The sequence below is a fragment of the Delphinapterus leucas genome, chromosome X, assembly GCF_059928025.1.
Source record: "Delphinapterus leucas isolate spDelLeu-1000000601 "Yukka" chromosome X, BTC_Dleu_Yukka2, whole genome shotgun sequence".
Lineage (NCBI taxonomy): Eukaryota > Metazoa > Chordata > Mammalia > Artiodactyla > Monodontidae > Delphinapterus > Delphinapterus leucas.
In genome coordinates, this window is record NC_143150.1 from 114,127,393 (window position 1) to 114,147,406 (window position 20,014).

The window sequence follows — 20,014 nt, forward strand, 5'->3', positions numbered from 1 at the left end:
GAGCTAGGGGAAATGGCGAGTTGCTGTTCAATGGGTGTACAGTTTCAGTTATGCAAGATGAATATGGTCTGTAGATCTGTACAGCACAGTGCCTACATTTAACATTACTGTGCTGTACACCTAAAACTTTATTAATAGGGTAAATCTTACATGCTTGTCTTTACTACAATAAAAAATATCATTTTTACGTCTAATCATTTCAACCTGTTTTGAGATGTTTGTCATTAGGACATATCAATTTACTGGCACATAAATTTAGAAAACGTGAATATCACTGTGGTTGCAAAAAAAAGAAAGCATGATAAAATATACATGATTGTTTGCTTGCCTTCTTTTTATAATAAATTATTTTTTAACTTTTTTTGAAGTATAATATGTATCCAAAATCATAAATAAACAGCTCAGTGATTTATCACAAAGCGAACACACTGAAGTAACCACCACTCAGATCAAGACAGCAAATTATCTGCCTCCAAAAACCGCCATCATGCCTCCTCTCAATCAGGACCGGTTTATCCCCAAATGTTACCAGTATCCTGAATTCCAAGAAAATACATTAGTTCTGCCTCTTCTTGAACTTTATGAAAATGTAATTGTACAGTATCTATTCTTTAGTGACTGGCTTCTTTCAGGCAGTAGTATTATTTACCCATTCTATACTTGATGCAAATTTGGTGGTGTTTTTTCCCCCTAGTTCTTAGTCATTTCAAATAAAGCTGCTATAAATATTTCTGAACATGTCTGGTACAAATATGTATGCATTTCTATCGGTTAACATGCCTAAGAGTGGAATTTTGAAGTCATGGGATATGCATGTGTTCAACTTTGGTAAACACAAAGTTTTCCAAAGTCATTGAATCAATTAAACCTCCACCAGTAGTATACATATGTCCTCCTTGGTCCACATTCTTGCCTACGTTAGATATTTTTAGGGTTTTTAAAATTTTAGTCATTCTGGTAATTCTTTAGATGTTTAGTTTGCCTTTTTAAAGTTAGTTTACCATTAGGATATATTTTATGAAATGCCTGTTTATAAAAGTCTCTTGCCTATTTTTCTGTTCATTGGTCTTTTTATTTAAACAATTTATGTAAACCAAAAAAAAAAAAAATAACAGTTGACCCATTTCTCCCACCCGCCTCCTCTGGCAACCACCAATCCATTCTCTATACTTATAGCTTTGGTTCAGTTTTTGCTGCTGTTGTTTTATTTTTTTTATATTCCACGTATAAGTGAGATCATGTGGTATTTGTCTTTCTCTGTCTGACTTTAATTAGCATAATGCCCTCAAGGTCCCTCCATGTTGTCGCAAATGGCAAGATTTCATTCTTTTTTATGGTTGAATAATGTTCCATTGTAAATATATATGTATATATGCATGTGTGTATACATATACATGTGTGTGGGTATGTGTGTGTGTGTATAAAACTTTATCCATTCTTTATCCATTCATCCACTGATGGACACTTAGCTTGTTTCCATATCTTGGCTATTGTAAATATTGCTGCCATGAACACATGAACATGGAGGTACAGATATCTTTTTGAAGTAGTGTTTTCATTTTCTTCAGATAAATACCCAGAAGTGGAATGGCTAGATCATATAGTGCTTCTATTATTAATTTTTTGAGGCACCTGTATACTGTTTTCCATACTGGCTGCAACAGTTTACATTCCCACCAACAGTGCACGAGGGTTCCCTTTCCTTCACATCCTAGCAGACACTTGTTATTTCTTGTCCTTTTGATAAAACCATTCTAACAGGTGTCAGGTGATATCTCATCATGGTTTTGATTTGCATTTCCCTGATGATTAGTGATGTTGAATGTCTTTTCATGTACCAGTTGGATGTCTATATATCTTCTTTGGAAAGATGTCATTCACACCTTCTGCCCATTTTTAATCAGATTTTTTTTTGGCTATCAAGTTATATAAATTCTTTATACATTTTGGGTATTAACCTCTTATCAAATACAAGATTTGCAAATATTTTCTTCTGTTCAGTAGGTTGCCTTTTCATTTTGTTGATGATTTCCTTTGCTGTGCAGATGCTTTTTAGTTTGGTGAGTACCAACTGTTTATTTTTGCTTTTCTTGCCTTTGCTTTTGGAGCCATATCTAAAAAATCATCACCAAGACCAATGTCAAGGAGCTTACCACCTATGTTTTCTTCTTAGAGTTGTAGGATTTCAGGACTTACATTCAAGTCTTTAGTCCATTTTGAGTTAATTTTTGTGTATGGTGTAAGATAGTAGCCAAGTTTCATTCTTTTGCATGCATGTGGCTGTCCAGTTTTCCCAACACCATTTTTTAAAATAAATAAATAAATTTATTTATTTATTTATTTATTTATTTATGGCTGCAGTGATCTTCATTGCTGCACACGGGCTTTCTTTAGCTGTGTTGAGCGGGGGCTGCTCTTCATTGTGGTGTGCAGGCTTCTCATTGCAGTGGCTTCTCTTGTTGTGGAGCACGGGCTCTAGGCACGCACGCTTCAGTAGTTGTGGCACGCAGGCTCAGTAGTTGTGGTAGACGGGCTTAGTTGCTCCACAGCATGTGGGATCTTCCCAGACCAGGGCTCAAACCCATGTCCCCTGCCTTGGCAGGCGGATTCTTTTTTTTTTTTTTGCGGTACGCAGGCCTCTCACTGTTGTGGCCTCTCCCGTTGTGGAGCACAGGCTCCGGACATGCAGGCTCAGTGGCCATGGCTCATGGGCCCAGCTGTTCTGTGGCATGTGGGATCTTCCCGGACCGGGGCACAAACCCCCGTCCCCTGCATCAGCAGGTGGACTCTTTACCACTGCGCCACCAGGGAAGCCCAAGGCAGGCGGATTCTTAACCACTGTGCCACCAGGGAAGCCCTTCCAACACCATTTATTGAAGAAACTGTCCTTTCCCCATTGTATATTCTTGGCTCCTTTGCCATAAATTAATTAACCATATATATGCATGGTTTTACTTCTGGGCTATTTATTCTGTTCCAGTGATCTTTGTGTCTGTTTTTATGCCAATACCATACTGTTTTCATTAGTATAGCTTTGTGATGTAATGTGAAATCAGGGAGCATGGTGCCTCCAGCTTTATTCTTATTTCTCAAGACTGCTTTGGCTATTCAGCGTCTTTTGTGGTTCCATACATACTTTGGGATTGTTTGTTCTATTTCTGTGAAAAATGCCATTGGAATTTTGATAGGGGTTGCATTGAATCTGTAGATTGCTTTGGGTGGTATGGAAATTTTAACAATATTAATTCTTCCAATCCGTGAGCATGGAATATTTCTCCATTCATTTGTGTCTTCTTCAGTTTCTTCCATCAGTGTCTTACAGTTTTCAGTTTACAGGTCTTTGATCTCCTTGGATAAATTTATTTTTAGGCATTTTATTCTCTTTGATGCAATTGTAAATGGGATTGTTTTCTTAATTTCTCTGATAGTTAATTATTACTGTATAGAACCACACCGGATTTTCGTATACTGATTTTGTATCCTGCAACTTTACTGAATTTGTTTATTCTAACAGTTTTTGGTGGAGTCTTTAGGGTTTTCTATATTTAAAATTATGTTTCCACAAATAGTGACAGTTTCACTTCTTCCTTTCCAATTTGGGTGCCTTTTCTTTCTTTTCCCTGCCTAATTTTTGTGGCTAGGACTTGCAACAATACTATGTTAAATAAAAGTGGTGGGAGTGGGCATCCTTGTCTTGCTCCTGATTTCAGAAGAAAAGCTTTCACTTTTTCACCACTGAATATGATGTTAGCCGGGCTTGACATATATAGCCTTTATTATGTTGAGGTACATTCCTCTGTACCCACTTTGTTGTTAGTTTTTGTCATAAAGGGATGTTGAATTTAGTCAAATGTTTTTTCTGCATCTGTTGAAATGATCATATGATTTTTATTCATCGTTTGTTGTACTGCTTTGATTAGCAGACATTGAACCGTCCTGCATCACTGGAATAAATACCACTTGATTGTGGCATATGATCCGTTTAATATATTATTGAATTTGGCTTGCACATATTTTGTAGAGAATTTTTGCATCTATGTTCATTTGGGATATTTGCCTGCAATTTTCTTTTCTTGTAGTGTCTTTGGTTTGAGTATCAGGGTAATGCTGGCCTCGTAAAATGAGTTTGGAAGCATTTCTTCCTTTTCTGTTTTTTGGAAGAGTTTAAGAAAGATAGGTATTGATTCTTCTTTGAATGTAGAATTCACCAGTGAATTCATCTAGCTTTGGACTTTTGTTCGTTGGGACGTTTTTGACTACTGATTCAGTCTCCTTACCAGTAAATGGTCTGTTTTCTATTTCTTCATGATTCAGTCTTATAAGGTTGTATATTTATAGAAATTTATCCATTTCTTCTAGTTTTTCCAATTTGTTGGCCTATAAATGTTCTTAGTACTCTCTTATGATGCTCTTTATGTCTGTGGTATCATCTTCTCTTTCATTTCTGTTTTTAATTATTTGAGCCCTCTCTTTTTTCTTGGTGAGTCTAGCTAAAGTTAATTTTGTTTATTTTTTTTTCAGAGCAGCTCTTGGTTTTATTGATCTTTTTAGTTTATGTTCGTTTAATTCTCTTATCTTTGTTATTTCTTTCCATCTACTAACTTTGGGCTTCATTTGTTCTTCTTTTCTAGTTCCTTGAGGTGTAAAGTTAGGTTGTTTATTTGAGATCTTTCTTGGTTTTTTTTTTTTTTTAATATTTATTTGGCGGTGCCAGGTCTTAGTTGCGACACATAGGATCTTCATTGTGGCATGAAGGATCTTTTAGTTGCAGCCTGCAAACTCTTAATTGCAGCATGTGGGATCTAGTTCCCTGACCAGGGATCAAACTCGGGCCTCCTGCATTAGAAGCGAGAAGTCTTAGCCACTGGACCACCAGGGAAGTTCCCTTTCTTGTTTCTTGAGGTAGGCATTTATCACTATGAACTTCCCTCTTTTTTTTTTTTTTTTTTTTTTTTTTGCGGTACGCGGGCCTCTCACTACTGTGGCCTCTCCCACTGCAGAGCACAGGTTCCGGACGCGCAGGCTCGGCGACCATGGCTCACAGGCCTAGCCGCTCCGCGGCATGTGGGATCCTCCCAGACTGGGGCACGAACCCACGTCCCCTGCATCGGCAGGTGGACTCTCAACCACTGCGCCACCAGGGAAGCCCTGAACTTCCCTCTTAATACTGATTTTGCTGCATCCCATAAGTTTTGGTATATTGTGTTTCCATGTTCATTTGTCTCAAGGTCTTTTTGGATGTCTCTTTTGACTTCTTTGTTTACCCCTTTGGTTGTTCAGTACCCTGTTGTTTAACCTCCACATATTTGTGAATTTTCCAGTTTTCTTCTTGTAATTGATTTCTAGTTTCATACAGTTGTGGTTCAAAAAGATGCTTGATATGATTTCAGTCTTCTTAAATTTATTAAGACTTGGTTTTTTGTGGCCTAACATAGCTATCCTGGATAATGTTCAGTGTGCGCTTAAGAAGAATGTGTATTCTGTTGCCCTTGGATGGAATGTTCTGTATATATCTGTTAACTCTATCTGGTATAACATGCCATTTAAGGCCAAGGTTTCCTTATTGATTTTCTGTTTGGATGATCTATCCACTGATGTGAGTGGAGTAATAAAGTCCCCTACTATTTTTGTGTTGCCGTCTAGTTCTCCCTTTAGGTCTGTCAATATTTGCTTTATATATTTAGATGCTTTTAGAGCTCCAGTAGTAATCCTGGAGTATATGTTAGGATTCCTCCCTCTTGGTGGTCTTTAACTTGAATTTTCTGAGTCTGTTGAAAGCTCTGTCCCACTTAACTAGCCTGTCAGCAACTGCTTTTGGAATTGTTTTATCTTGAGGTAAAAGGCAATGCCAAATGCTAGGCTCACTTCTCGGACTTTTCTTCTCTCTAGGATCCTAGTGCTACTAACCTAATCCCTGTACCTCGATGGCTTTCCTATGCCTTCAAATAGAGGGTTTTAAAAAAATATTTTGTTCAGCTTTTCTTATTCTCAGTGAGAGACATGTTACATTGCCAAAGTTGAACTCCCTCTCAGTCTATGCACAATACACGTAGGCTTTACACAACATTTATTGAGTGGTTCCGAAGTACTGGGCGCTAAACAAAAGGCTCATACTTGTTTGTTTAATAATCCTCATAGTAACTCTGGGTTCAAGAATATCCATTTTACAGACAAAGGTAAAGACATTGCCTAAGACTGTATACCTAGCAATTTCCAGATGTGGAATTTCATACACTTAGTTGTCTTTGTCCCCACATCTTATGCTAGATATCTGCAGTTATTTTTATAATAAATGAGACAAGTTTTTTTTTTTCCTTCGCATACTAGGAAATGCCGCTCTAATCACAGTTATAGAAGTTGAAACTTTCCTCAGTGCCTAGGATTATGGTTGGGTAATAGTTCACCTGCTTTATTATTTACTTCAACCTGTTTCTTCTTTTTTCTAATTTTTACTGGAAAGATTTCCAAATGCACTGAGAGTAGAGAGTACAATGAACCTTAATGGATTTATCACATAGTTTCAGTCACCATAAATATTTTTCATTTAAAGAATCTATTCCCCTTTATCTTCTCCTTTGCTATAGCCTTTTAAACAACATCGCAGAATTTACCCCCTAAATACTTCAGTTTGCATTTCCAAAAGTAAAAATACCTTTGCTTCATACTTTTAAAAGGTTCTACTGAAGGTATCTTGCTCATATCGAACTGGAGTTCTATTTTTTAAAAGAGCATCATCATTCCAGAAGTTCCATTCTAGAGAGAACTGAACGTATATGTTCACCAAAATGAATGTACGAGAGTATTCACAATATTCAAAAAATTTAAAACTACCCAATTTCCAACAGGAGCAGACGCTATAAATAAATTATAGTATATTCATATGACAGAACAAACTACTGCCACATGCAACAACATGAGTGAATTTCACAGACACAGTGTTGAGTAAAATTAACCAGGCAAAAAATATATACTATATTACCCTATTTATATAAATTTCAAAAACAGGCAGAATCAATTCATGGTAAAAGCCTTTAGGAAAAAAATGGATCACTTTGTGAGGGAATGTTGACTGGGAGGGAGCCTTTCTGTAGTGCTGGAAATCGTTTTTACTTTTATCTGTGTGCTGGTCACACAGGTGAATGCCTATGTAAAATTTCATAGAATTTGTACCTTTTACCCTTTATTCAAGTATTACATTATGCTTCAACAAAAAAGTAATTTTGAAAAAGGAGCAACAAGTATGCTCTAGATCAGAAGCTGGCAAAATTTTTCTCTAAGGAACCAGACAGCAAATATTTTAGACTTTGTGGGTTATAGGGTGTCTGTCACAGCTCACTACCTCTGTTATAGTGCAATAGCAGCCACAGATGATACATAAACTCATGAGTATGAGTGTGTTGCGATAAAACTTTATTATGGATATCAACATTTAAATTGCATATAATTTTTGTCATGAAATATTCTTCTTTGTACTTCTTCTCAACCACTTAGAAATGTAAAAACCAGTCTTAGCTCATGAGACACAAAAACAGGAAGTGGGCATTTTGGACTACGTATGGACCACAGGCTGTAGTTTGCCAACCCCTGCTCTAGATATGAGTGCGTATAAACATATCAGGAATGTATAGACGAATATCGGCATGAGAACTTGAGCAGTTCTGGAAAAGCTGGAGGCCAAGGAGACTGGACATTCACGTGTGGAAGATTTATTTCAGACTTTCTACAATTTTAGGGAAAGACAAAAAGAGCCAGTGTTGCATGCTGGTTGGTGACAGTGGTCAGTAATGGGAATGTATATTGTTGTTTTCATGCTCTGATTTACCCTGAAAGTAAATAATGCTCTTGGATGGTTATCATTAGACCATGGTAGAAGCATTTAACATTTTCCTCCCTCTGCGCTTTTTATTTACCTGAAACTTTTACTGCACACAGTGGTGACAGTAGTAATTTGGGGTTTCAGGGAGATGGCACTAAATGCAGGCAGCTTGTGTGTGGAATATCTCAAATGAACTTTCTTCACCACCTCATCTCCAAAACAGACTTCTTTTATGAACATGCTTTTGTTTTTGTTTTGTGGCTTGGAGGTGTTCACGGCAGTGATGATAACAGTAAGACGTGGCACTTATATGGTGTTTTCTCCTTGCAAAGTGCTCCTCTCTAAAAAGAACCTAGAGGGTACATTTTAAGTCCATCTTCTTTTCACAGCAGTAGAAGCCACAATTTCTACTAACTCCAGAGAATCACTGTAGTCTTTTTGAAAATATGTGCTTAGTTTGGTACCAGAAAACCCTGGCTTTGGCCGGCATTTTTCTTTCAGAAACTGTACATTTAGCCCTTTTAATTGTCTCTTCTCCTCTTACATTACACAAATTGCAACTAATTATTATATAAATGAAAGTTAACTCACCTAACCCAGTAGTCTCTTTGTGTGACTTGACTTACTTGAGTCGTTACACTAACAGAAATATTGTGTACCTACTTAGTCTGGATAATTAGTTTTCCATGCTGCCAAAATTCGTTTAGTTCATATATGATAAGCAATATAGGAATAAGGAGTCCTTAAGTAAGAGCTTCCTGAGGGAGCTCACCGCCTGTGGGAGAGACAGCCTTGGAGTATAGGTCCCATCTCTAGCCTTCGTGGCTGGCTCCTTCTTAATACACTCCTACAGGCGCACAGGTGCCAACCCTGACAACACTGCCTGCGCCAAGAAACGTCTGTGCTTTCTGGAAGTGAATCTCTCTTCTCCCTGCCACCAAATCCCTGCCACTATCAGCCTCTGGCCTTGTGACTTTAACCGTCTGCTTTTGATATCACCTTTCTGACTTATAGAGTCAATTTTTTATTCAACTCCGCTATGCATCCTCCTTGCTTTCAGCCCTGATGAAGCTTCAGGGAAAAGAACTGCTCCATTAGTTCTGTACCCAAAGGACTGTGACAGCCTGGCTGACCTCTGGCCTGGGAAGAAGTTTCTGGGCATACACCACAAACAGGCCTAATATAACTGAGCTGAACAACTGCAACAAGAGCACAGAGGAATGAGCCCAACTTCTCTGTGTGGATATTGGTAATGATCTGCCCCAATTTAATAGCTCCCTCAGAGAATAAATAGCCTCGTCCAGAACAGACAAAATATAGGCAATAATCATGATTTTTTAGCCTCTGTTGCCAGACTCAAACATACAAGAAATGATTTTTTTTCCTGTACATACATAAGCAAGTAGAGTTCAAAATCTTAGTCTGTAGTTTGCTGTTCCATTGATAACTTCATCAATTGATACATTAAATTTGTGAAATCTGGTTCCCTTAATGTATGAGTAGATGCCTGTTCTTATGCTTCAACCTCCAGAAGTTTCCCGTTTCTGAAAAGCTGTCTTTTCTTCCATAGACACAGCGTACTTTTGATTAAGCTGAGTGGAATGGCCAAGCCAGGGAAAAAGAGCATCCAAAATGATAATAACAGTGAGGTGTTCTCTTTGTGGGACTACATCAGTTCAAGCAGGACAATCGATGCACCTGGGGGTCGGGGGGGGGGGGGGAGAACAATACTATTCCAGCATTATTAATGCCCAGGAGGCAACAAAAAGCACAGGGAGAAAAATTCACTCAACTTTGGCCATACAGAGAAAGAACAGGAGAGGTGGCTAAGCTTGCCCTCAGTCACTAAGAAGAGAATGTCCATTTGAGAGGCATTGCCAGGTTTACTTTCAGCCGCTGTAGGTACTGAAAGAAAAGCCACATATTTAAAGTTCTGTGGGCTTTTAAAAGTCTTGGCCATCTTTGTTTTTCATCACACTTAGTTCAGATGGAAGGCTAGGTAGTGATATTGTCCTTGCTTTCCTGGTAACAAAGCTTGAAAGATGGTGAGTTCAGGAAGGAGAAATTTGCGTCATCGAAGCCAGAAATAGACCTTGTTAAAATGAAGGATTCCACTCAGCTGTTTTGCTCACTGATTCGTGCAATTTCTGTTACACAAATCCTTAGACTTTGAAGGTCTCCCTATTCTTAAAGCTACTAACAGAAACTGCCTCGAAAGCAAATAATCCCTGTCTGGTCTCCCTGACATTAAATGTAAAATCCAGAGGGAGCTTAGAAGAACTATGGAGGCTAATGTACAAAGTACTCCAAGAAAGGAGAAATCCTTCTTATATTTCTCTTTGTCTGAGTCAGCTATGCTACAGTAATGGTGAGTAACAAATGGACTCAAAATTCTGTGTCTTAAAACAGACCTGCAGATTGGCCATACCTCAGCTGGGCTACGATGGACTCCAAGTTCAAGGTGTCAGCCTGTAGCTGTGATTCACTTCTGTTCCCACATGTCTCCACGTTCTCCTTGGACCAGTGGCTACACAGGATAGGCTGTTCTCATGGCAACCAGAGGAATGCAAGAGGCTAAACCCAGCTATGCAAGTAAGTTTATAGCCTTGCTTATGTCACAGCTGTTAACACTTTCTTGGCTAAAACGAGTCACATGGCGTAAGCCCAAAGTTAAGAGGTGAGGAAGTCGACTCAGTTCACCATGAATCCAGGGCAAGTATGTGGATATATAAGGAAGAAAATGAAGTATTGTGAGCAGTGCCCTAGTGAAAGGGATTTTTCTCTGCTTGGAACTGGAAGATTGCTATAGTAGTAGGGAATGTTTCTCTTTTGCTTGTTCAGGAAAAAATATCTAGTTGGTCACCTGACTAGCCTCATGCCACCTATTAAGGTCAGTGGGGACTGACTGCTTTCATGGATGTTCATACAACTTAGGTAGGTGAAAAAGAGAGAGAACATTTTCTTCTATGGCCCCTAAAAAGCCTAGAGCTGTGCTGTCCAAAATGGTAGCCACTAGCCATTTGTGCCTATCGGAATTTAAATTATTTTACATGAAATAATATTGAAAACTCACCTCCTCGGTTACACGAGCTACATTTAAAGAATGCAGTAGTCACATGTGGCTTGTGGCCACCCCACTGGACAGTGCAGCTCTACCATAATACCCCATTTATTGCCTTCATAACACGTCACACTCTAAAATCATCTTATATATTTGTCCACTTACTTACTTTCTCTCTCCCCCTGTGGTAGACTGAATAATGAGCCCCTAGAGATGTACACATCCTAATTCTCTGAACTTGTAAATGTTATTTTTTATGAAAAAGGGGACTTTGCAGGTGTGATTGAGTTAAGGATCTTGAGTTGAGTTGGAGAGATTATCTAGATGGGCCCCGGGGTAATCACAATGGTCCCTGTAAGAGGGCGGCAGGAGGGTCAGAGTCAGACAGAAGGTGATGTGGTGATGTGGTGATGGAAGGAGAGGGAACGAGAGAGAGAAAGATTTGAAGATGTTACATTCCTGGCTTTGAAGATAGAGGGAATGGGACATGAGCATGAAGGCAACTTCTAGAAGCTAGAAAAGGGCAAGGAAATAGGTACTCTCTGGAGCCTCTAAAATGAATACTGCCCGGTGGACCCATTTTAGACTTCTGACCTGCGTAACTGAAAGACAAGTTTGTGTTGTTCTAAGCCAGTAAGTTTGTGGTAACTTGTTACAACAGAAATAGGAAACTAATACACTCTCCATTAGCATGTAAGACCTATTACCATGTCTGTCTCATCCACTACTTTATCTACAGCACCAAGCATAGTGCCTCTCGAAAAGCAGGCATTCTTAATTATTTGAGAAATAATGCGTTTATGGATAAAAGGCTAACATAAACTCCAAAAGGCGCTTCTAATACAGTATACCTTCCACAATCATGTGCCACATATCCACAATCCCCACCACTGGAGATCATCATTCTTTGCATCTTATTTCCAGAAAATCACTACTGGGAGACATTAGATCAAAATAGGAGAGCGTATTGAATGAGCAGCCACCAAAATTAATTTATCAGCTAAGCAAATAGTAGAACAGATCCATGCAGAACAAACAATAGTGAAGATTTCAAAAGAGAGAGAGAGAGAGAGAGAGAGAGAGAGAGAGAGAGAGAGAGAGAGAGGAAGGGAGAGGGGGAGGGGAGGGGGAGGGGAGGGGGAGGGGAGGGGGAGGGGAGGGGGAGAGGGAGAAACTGAGAAAGGAAGACCAAATGCTTTGTAATAGGCACATCAATAACAATTAGCAGGTGCCTTGCACTTTGAAGCTGCAATTCACCTTCATATATTTTATCGCATTTGAACTTCAACCACTCATAGTAAGCAAGCAGGCAGATACTAATCCCATCAGCTTACAGAAACTGAGGCTCAGAGATGTTAACTGTCATACTCATTGTACTGCAACTAGAAGGTGCCTTATATTCAAATCTCATGGCTTGACACCTAGTTTTCTTTCTGCTACACTTGAAATGACATGACGTGCAGAGGTATTGGGAAGGCAGTGGAAAAATCCAACATTTCTGTTTCAAATTCAACTTAGCATTTTTCTGCTCAAAACGTCAAGGTATCTGGCAACTTTCAAGTCAAAGAAGACAACTGCAAAGACAAGCAGGCCACCCACTGAATGGCTAAAATCACAGCCCACACAATCCTTGTCTTTGGAATCAAGTACACTCACATTTCAGAACTTAGAAACACAGCCTCCATTGAAGAGCAGCCTGCCTGTAGCAGGATATTCGGAAGCAAAAAAGCGTGACTGTTTTGAACAAAATATAAAGTGTAGTACTTATTATTTAGCAAATAAATGGTTATATCTTAAATGGTTATGCAAGTTGCTACATCATAGCCTTGGTTTTGCTTCTTAGCCTGAGAAGCCTAAAATATTTACTGTCTTGCCCTTTAAGTAAAAGTTGCTCTTTAGATGAAAAGTGAGGCACAGGTACTAACAGAGAAATGTTTTTCCCTCAGCCCTGCCAGAGAAATAAGGATTGAAGGCCTACCTCAGTACCTCATTCTCTGATTTTCTGTCTACTTCTCTGTGACTCAGCTCCTTCTTCCTTCACACACAGAAAGTTTTCAATTTCCTCTCTTTGTGGAGGGGCAGAAAGCTAAAGAAGGATTTGGATTTTTTTATGGCTGTATAATGATCACTACAAACAGTTTCATAAAACAACGATCACGGCATCATCATCTCATAGTCATGGAGGTTGATTGGGCTAAGCTAGCTGGTTCTCACGAGGAGTCTCTCAGTCCAGTGGTAGCTGAGGCTAAATTTTATGCAAAGGACAAGACAGGCTCTGAGATGCCTGTCACCTGAACTGGAAGACTCAAACAGCTTAGGAATGGAACAGCTGGGACGTCTGTATCTCTGTGTGGTCTCTCCAGCAAGGTGGCTTCAGGTCAGCCATGCTGCTTATGTGGTTGCTCAGTGTTCCAAAGGTATGAGTCCAGAGAAAGAGCATGCCAGGTCAAAATTGTACTGCCTTTCTGCTTTTTATAACCTAGCCTTGGTAGTCTTGTAGTATCACTGTGTTCATCTTCTACTGCTACCATATCAAATTACCACAAATTTAGTGGTTCAAATAACACAAATTTATTATTTCAGTTTTGTAAGTCAGATGTCCAGGTATGCATGGCTGGTTCTTCTGCTCCTGGTCCCACCAGCAAAGCATGAGAGTTCCAGTTTCTCCAAGTCCTCACCAACACATGTATTTTGTTATTATTATTATTATTTTACTGAAGTATAGTTAATTTTAAATATTGTTAGTTTCAAGTGTACAGCAGTAATTCAGTTATACATATATGTATCTATTCCTTTTCAAATTCTTTTCCATCATCATTATGAGGATTGCTATTCTAATGGATGTGAAGTGGTATCCCATTGTAGTTTTTTTTAACATCTTTATGGGAGTATAATTGCTTTACAATGGTATGTTAGTTTCTGCTTTATAACAAAGTGACTCAGTTATACATATGTTCCCATATCTCTTCCCTCTTGCGTCTCCCTCCCTCCCACCCTCCCTGTCCCACCCCTCTAGGTGGTCACAAAGCACCGAGCTGATCTCCCTGGGCTATGCGGCTGCTTCCCACTAGCTATCTGTTTTACGTTTGGTAGTGTATACATGTCCGTGCCACCCTCTCACTTTGTCACAGCTTACCCTCCCCCTCCCCATATCCTCACGTCCATTCTCTAGTACCATTGTAGTTTTGATTTGCAGTTCCCTAATGATTAATGATGTTGCGCATTGTTTCATGTGCTGATTTGCCATCTGTGTATCTCCTTTAGAAAAATGTCTATCCAAGTCCTATGCCATTTTTTACTTGGGTCGTCTTTTTAACTTTTGAGTTATAAGTTCTTTTTATATTCTGGATACTAGACCCTTAACTGATAAATAATTTGCAAATATTTCTCTCACTGCATGGGTTGTCTTTTCACTTTCTTATTTTTCTAACTTTATTGAGATATATTTGACATAGAATATTGTGTATGTTTATAGTATAAAATGTGATGATTTGATATATGTATACATTGTGAAATGATTAATACAAAAAGGTCAGTTAACACATCTATCACCTCACATAGTTACCAGTTTTCTGTGTGTGGTAAAGACTTTTCAGATATACTCTCTTAGCAACTTTCAAGTATACAATACAGTATTGTTAACTCTAATCTTCATTCTGTACATTAGATCCCCAGAACTCATTCATTTTATAACTGGAAGTTTGGACACTTTGACCACCTTCACCCATTTCCTTTACCCATTCATCTGTTGTTGGACATTTAGGTTGTTTTCATGTCTTGGCTAGTAAATAATACTGCAGTGAACATAGGGGTGCATATATCTCTTCTACATAGTGATTTTGTTTCCTTCTTATATACACCTAGAAGTAAAATTGCTGGATAATGTGGTTCTATTTTTAATTTTTTGAAGAATCTCCATACCGTCTTCCATGCCTATTTACAATCCACCGACAGCGCGCAAGAGTTCCCTTTTCTCCACGTACTCGTCAGCAGTTTTTATCTCGTCTTTTTGATAGTTACCACTGTAACAGATGTGAGGTGACAGCTCATTGTGGTTTTGAGTTGCATTTCCCTGATCGTGACGGTGAGCACCTTTTCATGTACCTGTGGCCATTTAATGTCTTCTTTGGAAAAATGTCTGTCCAGGTCCTTGTCCATTTTTAATTAGATTATTTGTATTTTTGCTATTGAATTGTATGAGTACTTTCTATATTTCGGCCATTAACTCCTTACCAGAAAGATGGTTTACCAATTAGTCTCTCCCACTTCGTAGGTTGCCTTTTCATTCTATTGTTTGTTTCGACGTGCAGAAGCTTTATAGTTTGATGTAGTCCCACTTGTTTGTTTTTTATTTTGTTGCCTGTGCTTTAGGTGTTGTATCTAAAAAAATCGTTGCCAAGACCCATGTGAAGGAGCTTTTTCCCCGTGTTTTCCTCTAGGGGTTGTATGGTTTCAGGCCTTACATTTAAGTCTTTAATCCATTTCCAGTTAATTTTTGTGCCTGGTGTAAGATAGGGGTCCAGTTTCATTCTTTTGCATGTGCATATCCAGTTTTCCCAGTACCATTTATTGAAAAGACTATCTTCTCCCCATTGATTATTTTTGTCAGCTGTTCATTGACCATATATGCATGCGTTTATTTATGGGCTCTCAATTCTGTTTCATTGGTCTTTGTGTCTGTTTCATGCCAGTATCATACTGTTGTGATTACCATAGAAGTGTAGTATAGTTTGAGATCAGGAAACGTGATGGTGCCTCCAGCTTTGTTCTTCTTTCTAGGGATTGCTTTGGCTTTTCAGGGTCTTTTGTGGTTCCATATGATATTTAAGATTCTTTTTTCCGTTTCTGTAAAATATGCTGTTGGAATTTTGATAGGGATTGCATTGAGTTTACAGATGGCTTTGGGTAGTATGGAAATTTTAACAATATTAATTTTCTGATCCATGAACGCAGGATATCTTTCCATTTGTGTCTTCTTCAATTTATTTCATCAAAGTCTTGTAGTTTTCAGTGTACAGAGCTTTTGCCTCCTTGGTTAAATGTATTCCCAAGTGTTTATTGTTTTCTGATGCTCTTGGTCTCTTCACTTTGAGGCTCTCCTTTGAAGCAGAAAAGCTTTTCATTTTAATGAAGTCCAATTTGCCTATTTTCCTTTGGTTCCTTGGGTCTTGATGTCATATCTAAGAAATGGGTGCCTAACCTGAGGTTACAAAGATTGTTTTCTTCTAAGATTTTTATAATTTAGCTCTTACATTTAAGTCTTTGATCCATTCGAGTTAATTTTTATACGTGACGTGAAGTAGGGATCCAAGTTCATTCTTTTGCCTGTAGATATCCAGTGATTCCATTATAGATATTGATATTCCACATTGATTACGTTATTAATGAAAAGACTGTTCTTTCCCCCGTTGAACGGTCTTGGTACCCTTGTCAAAAATCACTTGACTATAATAGATGTATGGGTTTATTTCTGGGTTTTATTAATCTGTGTCTGTCTTTATGCCAGAACTACAACTGTCTTTAACAAGAGAAAAACAGAAGTTTTTTAACATGAGAAACTTAAAAAGGTGGTTAGAACTTGGGCTTATATTGCATCTTTACAAAAGAACAAAAAATTTTTATAGAAGAGACAAGAGGTTTCTAGGGTGGCAAATTGTAGGACGGTGAATATATAGGGGAGCTAGTGGAAGTTAAGGGCTAGTTAGGAAAGTTATATAGTTTTTTTCTGATCCCATCTCTGGGCTGATAAGGGTCTTGAGCTGTCTCCTGTGATTAACTTCTGTGCTTTCTGGTTAGAAGGGACGGGGGGACACCTTTACAGATTTGTGTCTAGCTTTTAGGCAAATGGTGGGAGACAGAAAGCTTTTCTTCGTATATGCTTCTTAATAACATTCAGCTCACCGTTAATCTTACGCCAAAGTGGCATGTTTTGTGGTGGCATTCTGCCACTCTTCATGGCTCTACTTCAGAGTTAATGGGCTAGTTTTTAGTAACTATACTGTGGTGATAATGTCCTTGGTTTTAGGAAACAAACGCTGATCTCTTTTAGTGTGACTTACGCGGCTTATTCTCAAACAGTACAGAAAACAATTATATATTTGGGGGACCTGGATGAAGGTCATCGGAATTTTTTTTTTAATTTGCAGTTTCATTGAGGTATAATTACAGTAAAACACTGTGTGAGTTTAAGGCGTATAACATATTGACTTGATATATTTATATATAACAACAAATTGTTTACCACCATAGCATTAGATAACAACTCCATTCCATCACATAATTACCATTTCTTTTTGTGTGTGTGGTAAGAACATTATTTCTACTCTTTTAGCAACTTCAAGTACGTAATACAGTATTATTAGCTACAATCACCAAACTGTATATTAGACCCCCCCCAACATGCTAATCTTATAATTGGAAGTTTGTACCCTTTGACTATTTTCTCCCATTTCCCCTACTCCCCATAATCGTTACTCTACTCTGTTTCTCTATGGTCAGCTTTTTTAGGTTCCACATATAAGTGATGTCATAGAGTATTTCTCTCTGACTTATTTCACTTAGTATAATGCCCTCAAAGTTCACTTTAGTTATTGCAAACAGGAGGATTTCTTTATCATTGTTGAATAATCTGCTATTGTGTGTGTGTGCGCCAGCCATATCTTCTTTACCCACGTATCCATTAATTGACATGAAGTTTTTCTTCGTATCTTAGGTATATCTGAATGATGCTTCAGGAGCATGGATGTGCAGGTGTCTCTTTAAGATCCAGATTTCAATTCCTTTGAATATATACCCAGAAGTAGGATTGCTGGATCATGTGATAGTTGTATTTGTAATAATCTGAGAAACTGCCATAGTATTTTCTCTAGTGGCTGTGCCAATTTGCATTCCCACCTACAGTCACAGGTTACCTTTTCACCAGACTCTTGCCAACAATTTCTTATCTTTTTGATGATAGCCATTTTAACAGATATGATATCTCATCGTAGTTTTGATTTGCATTTTCCTAATCAGTGGTGTCGAGCACGTTTTTATCGAAAGCTATCCATTCAGTTCCTACGCCCATTTTGGAATTGGGGTGTTTTGGGGGGGGCAGGGTCTACTGAATTGTGTGAGTTCTTTATATATATTGGATATTAACCCCCAAGTATTTTCTCCCACTCTTTAGGTTTCCTTTTCATTTTTGTGCTGTGCAGATGCTTTTTAGACTGATGTAGTCGCACTTAGTAGTTCTGCCTGTGTTGCTTGTGCTTTTGGTGTCATATCCGGGAAATTGCTGCAAAGATCGACGTCAAGGAGATTTCCTTCTGCTTTCCCCTAGGAGCTTTACATTTTCGTGTCTTCCATTTAAACCTTGAATCCCTCCTGAGGCTGTTTTTTTGACTGGTGTAAGATAGGGGTGTAATTTCATTCTTCTGTATTTACTTATCCAGTTTTCTCAACACCATTTATCACAGAGACTATCATTTCCTCATTGAGTATTCTTGGCTCCCTTGCCAAATATGACCATATATATGCAAGGGTTTCTGGGCTGTACATTCTGTTCCATTGGTCTGCGTATGTATTTTTATGCCCGTGCCCTACTGTTCCCATTGGTATAGCTTTGTAGTACAGTTTGAAATCAGGAAGTGGGATGCCTCTGGCTTCTTCCTCAGTATTATTTTGGCTATTAATGGTCTTTTGTGGCTCCATATGAAATTTAGGATTTTTTTTTCTATCTGTGAAAATTGCTATTGGGATTTTGATAAGGATTGCATTGAATTCTGTAGATGGCCTTGGGTAATATACACATTTAAACAATATTTTTCCAATCCATGAACAGGGGGGCATTTTTCCTTTTGTTTGTGTCTTCAATTTATTTCACCAAAGTCTTATAGCTTTCATTTTACAGATCTTTGACCTCCTTTGTTAGATCTGTTCATATGAATTATGCATTCTTTAATCCCCTGAACCCCATGAATTATATTTTTTAACGCTATTGTGAATGGGATTGTTTCATTTCTTCTTCAGATGTTTTGTTGTTAGTGTATAGAAAGAAACACAACTGTTTTCTGTATGTTGATTTTGCTTCCTGCAACTTTAGTTCCAGTAGTTTTTTGGTAAGGTCGTTAGCATTTTCTGTATATAAGATCATATTATCTAGAAACAAAGACAGCTTGACTTCTTCCTTTCCTGTTTTAATGGTTTTTATTTCTTTTTCTTGACAGATTTCTCTGGCTAGTACTTCCGGTACTATGTTGAAAAGTGGTGAGAGTGGACATCCTTGTCTTGTTCCTGATCTTAGAGGAAAAGCTCTCAAGCTTTCACCATTAAGTAAGTAAACTTTCACCGTTAAGTAAGTATGATGTTGGTGTGGGTTTGTCACATATGGCCTTTATTTTGTAGAGGTATTTTGCTTCTATACCCAATTTGTTGACTGTTTTAATCGTGAGCCAATACTGAATATCATCTCATGCTTTTTCTGCATCTACTGATCGTGATCATGTGATTTTTACCTTTCATTCCATTAATATAGTGTATCATGCCTACGGATTTGCATATGTTGAGCCATCCTTGTATCCCAAGGGTAAGTCCTAGTTGATCCATGGTATATGATCAGTTTAATGAGCTGTTCAATTTGGTTTGTTAATATTTGGTGAGAATTTTTGGTTCTGTATTCATCAGGCATATTGGCCTGTAATTTTAGTTTCTTGTGTCTTTGTCTGGCTTTGGTATCAGGGTAATGCTGACCTTGTAAAATGAGTTGGGGAATGTTCCCTCCTCTTTCTTCAGTTTTTTGGAAGAGTTAGTTAGAGAAGTATTATTGGTGTTTGTTAATTCTTTGGTAGAGTTCACCAGAGAAGCAGTCTGGTCCTGGCTTTTGTTTGTTGGGAGGTTTTTGATTACTGATTCAGTCTCTCCTTACGTGTTATTGGTATGTTCACATTTTCTGTTTCTTCATGATTCAGTCTTGGTATGTTTTTAGGAATTTATCCATTTCTTCTATTACAGCTGTCTTTATTGTAGGTTTGTAGTTAGATGTGAAATTGTGAATTCCGAGGCCTCCACCAACATCCTTCCTTCTCTTTCAAGATTGATTGTTTTTAGCTCATCTAGGTCTCTTACATTTCCTTGTGAATTTCAAGATCAACTTGACA

At 38.2% G+C, this 20,014-nt stretch overlaps 1 protein-coding gene across 1 annotated transcript in view; it reads left to right on the top strand.

Annotated features, from left to right (window-relative positions):
* LOC111167507 (uncharacterized) overlaps positions 1-20,014 on the top strand; it is a 457,471-nt gene that overhangs the window by 429,078 nt on the left and 8,379 nt on the right. The window contains exons 11-13 of the mRNA XM_089904683.1: positions 10,226-10,408; positions 19,085-19,190; positions 19,393-19,443. Coding sequence (XP_089760809.1) covers positions 10,403-10,408; positions 19,085-19,190; positions 19,393-19,443 — 163 coding nt within the window. The 5' untranslated portion in view covers positions 10,226-10,402. The remainder of the gene's footprint in view (positions 1-10,225; positions 10,409-19,084; positions 19,191-19,392; positions 19,444-20,014) is intronic.